The following is a 10,148-nucleotide window of genomic DNA, read 5'->3' on the forward strand; positions in this document are numbered from 1 at the left end:
GGGGACATGGATGAGCAGCTTCACGCTGTCTCAGAGACAGAAGACAGCATCAACCACTGTGCTGATGGCATCGACAGCCACCCTCCCGTTATCTCCCACACTGTTGCTCAGGCAGTCCCAAACAACATCAGTCCAGTTGAACCTGAACTGGTAAAAATCTCTGGAGATAAATTACAGTCAGAACGGAGAGCTAGTCTGGGCTAGCAGGCAACAGGCCCTAGAGCCCGTCTCCAGTACTTCAAAAGGAAAACCACACAGATGGCTAAGCTAACAGCTGCAGGTAGTAGAGTTCTCAACAAAACCAGCTGTCTATTTCCCCTTCCTGGAATTTTTCATCTCAGCTCCACAGAATGAGGGTTGGGTTTTCATTTTGTAAATTAAACACTAAGTAATCCGAAGCCACTTCCTATTTTCTCAGAGGGCCCAGTAGACTGGGCAATGAAGATCCCTTCCTCCTGAGCCCTTTTCACGATGATGCTCAGTTCCTCTCCTGCAGTTCAGCCCTTCAGGATGGACTGGCTGCAAAATGGACAAGGGAGGGTCTGGTTGGTCCAGTGGCCAAGATTCTGCCACCATCCTCCTCCTGACTTATTTACTCTTTGTCTTTCTTTCTCCCCATCTTTTCCTAGGGCGGCTACTAGATGTTGATGTACTGTTGTGGATATAAACACGATTTCATTTTAATCCCAGGTGTGGGACTGATTCAGATGGTCCACAGCAGCAGACTATTTGCCTCATTCAGCCTCTGAGAGGGGTTCTTTGCCAGCTGTAGATAGTTTAAATGTGAGGACTCTGGAGAGAGAATAAATGCCAGAGCCCAGAGGGTGAGGAGATCAGAAAAAGAACAAGGTTGCTGCTGCTGCTGCTGCTTCCCTTCTGCGGCTCCTGTTGCTGTTGATGCAGTGAAACAAGAAGCTGGAGATCTCCTGAAATGAGGACTGGACTGGCTCCAAAGAACCTCAGGACCCTAACCAGCAGGAAGCAGAACTTCGCTCCCTTCCCACTAACCCTTTCTCTCTCCTGCCTGGTGTTGGGGTGTTAGAAGTGATTGGGTGGAATAGGGAGAAAGGGAGATCTTTTTAAATGTACGTAAAGGAGTTTGTTTGTTTGTTTGTTTAAGTAGGCCAACAATGTACCTTTGTGCAAAGCAGAGAAAGGCTCCTTAGCCAGGCGTGGTGTTACACACCTACACACCATCGCTCAGGAGACTGATTCAAAGGGGTGGAGCATGGAACTAAGATAGTTACCAAGACTATATCTCAGACAGAAAGGTGAAAAGAGGTGGGGGGGAAACGAAGGGAAAGTAAAAGGAAAGGGGAGGAGACGAGAACAGGAAACAAAATGTCCCCTCTACAAACAGCATGTTTTCTTCTCTAAAAACATGAAAAGGCCACTAATTCAGACTAAGTACCCCACTCGCCTCCTTGGTTGGTCTAGATGCAATCCACAGAATAAAGATCTCCAGTCTATGGCAGCCAACTCTCCCTAAGGTAGAAGCTGAAAGAAGGCCAGTGCCCAGCCAGCAGCCTGCTAGAGGACAAAGCCCCCTGAAATTCTCACAGGAGCCTTCAGGCTGAGCAGCGTGCCCAGCCCAGCCATTCCACTCTCCCTTCTAGCAGCCATCACACATCTGGTTCCGCCATCCTGGGCTGGGAAGCAGAGATTCCCCGACCACCACCACCACCACCACCAGACAACTCTGCATGGACCTCTGGAATCTTTCATCTAAATCCCACTGAGAGTTTGAGGTCGTGGTCTAGAAACCACCAGGCAATGACTCCGACCTTCTGGAGGTTTAAGTTTTCTTAACAACTGCTGAGTTTACTCTCTGCTAAGTCCGGTGGCTTTGCCTGTGGGATATATGAAACTCGTGACACAGCTCAGCAATCCCAGTCAACTCTCACCATCCACTTGGTAAATAAACGCCATTGTAATTTAAGGACAAGCCACTACCCTTGTTATTTCCCCTTGACACTGAGAAAGTAAGCGATACTGTGGGAACCCCTAAGCCTGCCCTGCATGGACCATCAGCAAAAGGCAAGATTGCCTCTTCTGAGGCTGCTCTGCCCTGGAAGATTGAAATTTGGGGAGAATGCATTCGGAAGCGATTTTTTCCCCCAGCGATGACAACTTTCAGTATCACATAAGAAATGAAATTGAAGCATTGATCTTATTCTTCAAGTATAGGATAGCTTCAATATTAAAATTAACATATAAATTTAGCATCCATCTTCTTCCAGACTTCCTTCTGCTGAGTAAATACGCATAGAAAGAATGAATCACTGAGACAGTATGCAGTGGAATCAAGTTCATTTTTCAAGTACGTCAGTTCAAATGCAGCCGGAGCCTGTTTGCTGGGCAGCCGACAAATGTTCCCTAGATGGCCCCCTCTCACTGCCTTTGTCCAGATGGATACACAGGGCATGCAGGAGGACCTTGAGAGGGCAGTCCCTGAGAAGCAGATCCTATACTATCTGGGAGCTGCATCTCTCACTCTCTTTCCCGCTGCAGTTTCTTTTCATAAAATTTAAATATGTAAAATGACTCACTGGAGGTCTTTTAGCTAACCTAACAACTCCCATCAGTGGTCCAGAATCACTCCTGCTTTTCCCCTTCCCCAGTGCCTGTTACCTACCTGGCCACTTAGGAGCACATATATACCTGGCCTCCGGATCCATCTATGAAACTACTTTCACCCCACTGTGAAGATTGCTGCTGCTTTTTCAAAATCCTAAGCAGCAGGGGAACTAACATTTATTCTCAGATGTCACCCACCAGTGGAATAACTAGAAGGTTCCACAGCACTGAAAAGACCAGCCTTCCTTCTCCCAGGCAGAAAGGGCCCCACATATTTATGCTATTTTCTGGTCCTTTACCAGTGGGAGGTTTCCAGAAACAGGCATTTATGACTCCACATGTGTAGCCACCCAGGGACTGACCCTGTGTGCCTTAGACATAGGGCAAGTCCTCAGGTGCTTACACAGTTTGGTTTGCCGTGTAAGGGTAGACTGGACATCTCAGCCATAGAGTTTACATCCCTGGATTATTCTACTCGGCACAGATCTGAAAAGAAAACCACCCATGAGAGGAAGAAAAAAAAATTGTCTAATCTAGCGAATTCAAAAATTACCTGGGGAAGATAATGCAAACGTACAGCATCTAACCAACAGCCAGAGACTCTGGCTCAAGTCAGAATCTGTTCAGGAATTTGCCTTGGAAGCGTAGCACTAGGGGGCACAAACTGCTTTGAGACACAAAGAATCACAGCACAACTAACAGCATCTTAGATGAATGAAACATTTAACTAAAATCAGGAGTAGACAGAACCTCACCAGAAGGGGGGATGGGGGAGAGACTGAAGTTCAATGTGAACCAACTTCTAACCAGACTGAACGGGTTTCCGGGTCAAATAGATGGTGAGTATCGCCAAGTCCACAGTTGCTGTGTGATGGCCAGAGTTTATCCGCAAGTGGGGCGATGTCCTCCTGACCCTGACATCCGGGTGTTCCTCTGCTGGGAAAGAGAAACCAAGTGCTGTGGGCAGGTGCACCCAGAGTCCTTGAGCCCTGCGTGCTGCAGCAGGACGGCCTCAGAGCTGGGTCAGCGTCTAAGAGGTTGTGGCACTTTAAGCAGAGGGGCTCAGCTTTTAGGAATGCAGAGGGAACGGGATATAGGAGCCTAGCAACCCGTTTCTCACTCAGGCGCGCTGCCCACTCTATTCTCGCCAAAACAGTTTTTTCTTCGAAAGATAACATGGCGGGGGATGGGGGCGGGGGTGGCACAGATCTCCACCAGCTCACAAGCAAACTGTGTCTTTTGCTGTCCACCATCAAAGAAGCCGAAGACATTGATGATACAGCTGTGAGGATACACATCAGCCATTTCTCGTTCCACCTAGGACCATTCGACCTGGAGAAGGACCACCTAGAGGCAGGCTTCAGAACAGCTTGGTTCAAATAGGAGGTCATCACGGATGCTCGTTAAACAAAAGCTCAAAAGGGCAAATTATTCTCTCCTTCACGTTCTCCCTCCTGGAAGCACTAATGTTTACACACAGCCTCAACTACAGAATGATATTTACTTTCAGGGACTCTGGCATGTAACTATGTCCACGAAATACATAATAGTCCAATCAAGACAAAGAATTTTTTTTTTTCACTCAAAGATTACCCATTCCAGTGGCACCCTGTGGAAACAAAAATGACAAGATTGTTTTTGGAATAAGACCCTTTTCCCGGAGCTGGGCTGGGCTTGAAGGGGTCTGGGGTGAATTTTTGTCCTTCCCCTGTCACTCAGGAGCCCCTCAAAGCTTCTGCCTGCCTAGCATGCTGCCTGCACTTCCCTTGTTTAGACGCCTCTGCGCTTTGACTCATGTGCTTTTCCTTCCCAATTCATAAGGTTCATAACATGATTGCCTGACCTAAGCAGCCATCACCCCTCCCAGGCATTTTGAAGAATGAGAACGGGAAGTCATGGCAGGGGTCCTCACTTGAAATTTCTGAGTGAGAAGTTCGCCACATACAGCAAGCCCGAGAATGCTTTTCCAAAGAATTGGGGGGAGGGGAGCCCTGAATGCTTTGCCTTAATCCCAGAATGAGCCAGATAAAAATGGAGGCACTCACACCTATATTCTGAACGTGAGGGTGCCGTCCTTCCGGGAGCAACGGTGTTCGTGTGCCTCATGTGCCCAGTGGTTTCTGTGTCAGGTCTCTGCTGAGCACACCACCCACCCTCTCTTGCTCAGCTGTACACACTGTTGGTAGTTTTTCATGCCTTACTGCATCTTGTTATTGTTTGGAGTGCCAGGCTCCACCACTACAGGGTAGGCCCGGTCCAGGACACGTCCATTGAATGCTATCTTGGGTTTCTGACCCATGCGTTAGTGGGAAGCTTTTTTTAGGTCTTCCTTCCACAGGTACAAAAGACATCAACCAAGATCATCTCCTTAGTTTATTTTTCTAGAGTCCTTAGCATGCTACAATAACCTGACGAAGCTTAATCTTGTGTTCGTTTCACAATACATTTCATGCAGTTCACAGCTGTGATTGGTTTGATATTGACATTACACGTGTTTCGATTCAGCCATGTGAAAAGAATAATTCTTAATGGAGTTTGTCTCTGAAAACTGTCCAAGCTTAAATAAGAGCTTGTGGCAGTCCGCTCTAGTCTGAAGTGCAGTCTCTCTTTAGAATGTCCCTGTTCAGAGTCTGGTTGGCAACTGAACCCCTCCCTAGGGTTTCCAGCGTCCTGAGGAGTCCTCTTTTACAAAATTGCGTTCAAGTGTACTATTTCACTTAATGTTCCAGGTTGAATTTAGGAGTGAAGCTGTCTCCCAAAATAAATCTCCCTCAGGCCCAGCCTCCCCAGGCAGTCCTTACCCTTACACTCATTTACAACATTCGGCACTAAATCCACAGAGCAGAGCTATTTGGCATTTTCCAGTGAAGTGCAGGAAATTAAATAAGTTATGTTTTTATTGCTAATGTATAGACTATCAAGCACAGTCAAACAGGAGGAAAGAGTATACAGCGTTAGCGGACTCTCCTGGGGGGCCCAGGGTTCCAACACACACAAAATGTCACCATCGCCACCCACGGGTACACTTTAGGATGACGTGTTGAGTATTCTAGAGTCTGAGGAGTCGGATCTCTCGTCATAGTCATCCTCTGTGTAGATGGCCTGCTTTGTCACGATTGGACACCCATCGTCGGGGATGGAGATCCGAGGGTCCTCTGTGGTGCGGGAGGAGAGCACAGGCGAGCTCCGGAAGACGCTAGTGGAGTTACTGGGAAATGGACTGACGTACTGGGACCTCAGCTGGTACTGCTGCTGCAGCGTCATGGTGTTCCAGAGGGTGACATCGTTGGGCAAAAAGGGACTCGACTGGTTTCTGGCCAAAGTATTCCTCAGCATCAGCGGATACCGGGGTGGCTGGGGGAAAGGGTGCTGCAGGGGCACGGCCAGGGGGTTGGGGACCACGTTGCTAGAGTCCGCGGAAAAGCGCAAGGTGTCAGGGACCCGGAAGGCGGAGCCCACCGACCACTTGGAGGAAGAGATGGGGTAGGAGCCCAGCGTGTGTTCAAAGATGTGGCCGCTGGAGGGCAGCACCAGGCTCTCTTCGGCCGTCCGCTCCGCCCCAGCGGCCGAGGAGCGGCTGGACAGCAGGACCTCCACGGCGCTGACCAGGTCGCCCCCGCAGCCTTTCAGGATGAGCTCCAGGACCGTGGGCTTCTGGTTGGGGAAGATCTTCTTCAGCACCTCCAGGGGGGGCCGGTTGGCTTTCAAGCTGAAGGGCAGAGAGACGGTCCCCGACGGGCCCTCGATCAGGAGGTGGCTCTGCTCGGCGTGGTACTTGGGGCTGTCGGGGCAGCTCTCGGGGTTGCCCCCGTTTTTCTGCACGCCGTAACCGCCTTCATCCACAGACACGATCTCGGGGCTCTCCGGAGTGAAGCAGTTCTTGCTTTTGACAACCTCTGGGGAGCTCCCCTGGTCGGCGTCTTTGTCACTGAAGGCCTCCGCGGCGTTGTCAACTGAACTGCTGTCCCCGAGTCGCTCTTCAGTCAGGTCTGAAAGGCAAGAGCACAGCTGGGTCAATCCCTTGTTGGTGTGCACTCAGGCTTCTGGGATGAGGAAGTTTGGCTCGATGCGTCACCATACACGGCCAGCCTTTAAAGAAAATAATCAAAAGCTACTGACAAACGGGGGAGGGGGGAGGTGTCAGTAAAAAAAGATGGCGCAACCCGTGTTTTCTCGGAATGCTGTAGGAGAGGAGGCTTGCCTGAAAGGCACAGACGGCCAGGAGGAGTTCACTGAACTGGCTACCCACGTGTGGGTTTGTAAAGCCCTGAACAAGGACAGAACCCAGAAAAAGGCCACAGGAGGGGCGCTGACCATTATCACCTGGTACACACCAACCCCCGTAAAGCACTTTAAGAATCACATCTGCTTCCCACTGGCTTGTGTTCCTGAAAGGCTTTTTTTTTTTTTTTTTAAATCAGGTTATCATATACAATAACTAGTTGATACAGTTTCTAAGCGAAAGACAAATACAACCCTTGAAATCACTTGTAAAAAGCCGCTGAAGAGCCAGGCAAACTCAGCTACCCCAAGCCTTTACTAAAGGCCAAACAAAGCCAGTTCTTATTCTGGATGGCAGGACAAATGCTGAAGAGGAAAAAGAAATGGCCGGAAGGTTTGGGAACTGTCCACCGAGTGGGACAAGGGGTAGATGGATGCCTTTGTGTGAACTGGTGTGCCGTGGAAAGGACTCTACAAGGCAACATTTCAAATTATATTTTGGAGGAGGAAGGAGGACAAAGAACTCCCTCAATAGAGCCAAGACTAGCTATGAAACAACAGACCGGTTGCCAATTTGACATTTTAACAGAAGATACCACCCAGAGAAGTAAGCACTGAAGTGCTAAAGAGGCAGAAGGGAGTGGGCAAGAGTGCTTTGGGTTTCATAGTAAATTCTAACAGAACCATAAATAAAGGGATTTTTTTTTTTTACTAGCAAATACATGCAAATAGATTTTTATACTTTAAAATAAATATTGTGCTAGTAGTGGCTGCATAATCCAGAGTAACTGGCCTGAAGAGAGGTTGGGGGGGGGGAGAAAACCCCTCCCAATGAGGCAGTTGACAGTTTGTAAGCAATTGTGGATCTGTTTTCTCTTCCGGCCTGAATAGCCTCATTGTGGGCCTCTCTGTGGGCAAACCTGATTGTGTGCAGATAGCTAGAGGTGAAATTTCGTCAAAGCGGCTTCTGGAAGGCATACCTCCCTACCTGTTGCTGTTTACTCTCAAAGCTTTAAACAAAGCCCCATTGATAGACGTTTTTCCTAACACCACATGTATCTTAAGCACAAAGAAATCCAACAGAAGCCTATGGCCCAACACCAGTGTGTTTTAAAACATTCTTAAATTATAATAAATCATACAACTTTCAACCACATCTAGCGCAAAATTCATACTCATCCCCAAGTTTTACTTTTATTGCCCTGCTTTTTTGAATAAAAACTATTAGTTGTTTGTTTGTTTGTTTGTTTTGTTTTTTTAATTGGGGGATTCATTTGTAGTCTACACGATGAATCGCCCCCTTGGCTTCCAATAGTATTCACCAGAGGCCTAGTTTTACAAAAGAAATTTAGTATCTTCTCTTCTGCTGCTTCCCAGGACAACAGGCCCAGCTTTTACCTCCCAATTATTGAGCCATTTGAATCCCATGTCCTTGACACACAAGACAAAAACCAAACAAACAAAAAGGCCCATGCAGATTTATACTCCGACCAGCCAGCACCCATGTATTCTCCCGACTCATGACCCCATTCATAACTCCCCTACCACTCTATTCATAAACCCTTAAGAAGAGGTGGACAGTGACAATGTGTTATCTCTGAAATGAGCACACCATTGGATTTTGACCCCTGGTCAAATGGAGCTTTGGAAAACAAGTTCAATACTTTTCCCATGTACCTACAGATATGTTTAAAACGCCACCCATCTCTAGGTACCTAAATTCATCTTTCATTATCTATTATCAGCATCAAGTGTTTACTGACCTGTTTAAGAGGCCAAAACAAGGAAACAATAAGAAAGGGGGAAAACAGCAGGAAGTGTAAGCTCATGGAGCTCATTAACTTGGGGAAATAAGACACATGTACTGGAGGGAAAGCAAACATGACCAGGCAAGGTTTGGAAGGCATCAAAAAGCATGTATTCACAGAAGTCCCAAGGTCAGAGCAACCCACATGTTCACCGATAGATGAAAAGATAAATAAAATGGACTATTATTCAGCCTCAAAAAGGAATGAAATTCTGAAACTCTGCTACATGGAAGAGCCTTAATGATATTCTAACTAAAGCAAGCTGGCCGCAAACAGTTATGTGACTTCACCTCTATGAGATGCTTAGGATGGATGAAGTACAGAGACAGTAGAGAGGCAGCTCCAGGAGGGCGGAGACAGGGTGTCACTAATGAACATGGGGCTGCAGTTGAGGATAATGAATAAGTTCTGGATGGATGGGTAGTGGGGACTGTGTCAAAGCATCATAAACGTCTTCAATGTCACCAAGTCATGCACCTAAAAATGGGGAAAATCTGTTGCGTGTATTTTACCAGAAAATAAGAAAAATAGGACACAGTGTCACAGCAGTCTGCTGAGCTGATAGGATTTGGTTTTGTTTGTTACCGGCTTTGCTTCTGCCAGAGAGACAACCTTGTCTTTGGGAAGAAGGGGCACATCCACACACCTGGAAAGCTCACAACTTTGCTGTCCTTAACAGAAAGGAGGAGAACTAAAAATAGCTTCCTGTCTCAAAAGGTAACATTTCACCCTCCTTGAGTGAATTCCAACACTGCAAGCTTCTCCAGGAAAACAGTTCCATCAGCCCGGTCCACTCTTCCACAGCTGACTTAAGGCTCCAGGTAACTCCAGGCCCAGGTTAGTGAGGGACAATTATCATCTGGCTACTCAAACATACCTACACCATAAAGATGTATTCCTCTCAAGGCAGCAACAGACACTGTGGGGCGGGATGCTCAGCCACACAGGACACAAGTCTATCTTTGTGTCTCTCTTCCAAGTTCTGCACAACACACCTCATGTAATCTTTCATGGCTGCCAGCTTGTCCGGTAATTGGAAGACCTCAAATGACAAATAATGACAAAGCTATTCTCCCTTCTTTGTGCTGTCCTTTGCCCCTGCTCCTGAAACATGCCAGTGTACCACGTACTTTGGGGTATTTGAGGAGTGGAGGAGGGCCATGCTGAGTCATCCATGCTCTTTGGAGATTTCTGGGCACCCCAATCTCAGTGTCCAGGCTATGGCTCAATGTGAGAAAAGCTGGCAGGATGGCATAGGAACCAAATACATGAATTAAGGGCTTTGTAATCAACTGAGCACAGCAGTGCTTATGCTGGAAAAGAGAGGGAGGCACAGGCCAGTAAGATGAGCAGGTTCACATGCCAGGTGGCACATGGAATCTGGTTGAGAAGTTGCTATAAGCAGGATGCCCATCAACACCCAAGGGAGCTGGGTTTCAAAACAGAGCCAAGGATGGGGTACTCAAAACCTGTACCAAGACAAACTCCTTACTAAAATAATAATAATAATAATAATAATAATAATAATAATAATAATAATAA

At 47.4% G+C, this 10,148-nt stretch overlaps 1 protein-coding gene across 1 annotated transcript in view; it reads right to left on the reverse strand.

Annotated features, from left to right (window-relative positions):
* Positions 1-5,601: 5,601 nt before the first annotated feature.
* Dmrt3 (doublesex and mab-3 related transcription factor 3) overlaps positions 5,602-10,148 on the reverse strand; it is a 12,076-nt gene continuing 7,529 nt past the window's right edge. The window contains exon 2 of the mRNA XM_055613706.1: positions 5,602-6,566. Within this exon, the coding sequence (XP_055469681.1) occupies positions 5,605-6,566 (962 nt within the window). The 3' untranslated portion in view covers positions 5,602-5,604. The remainder of the gene's footprint in view (positions 6,567-10,148) is intronic.

Source organism: Psammomys obesus, unplaced genomic scaffold (genome assembly GCF_907164565.1).
Source record: "Psammomys obesus unplaced genomic scaffold, mPsaObe1.curated_primary_1811, whole genome shotgun sequence".
Lineage (NCBI taxonomy): Eukaryota > Metazoa > Chordata > Mammalia > Rodentia > Muridae > Psammomys > Psammomys obesus.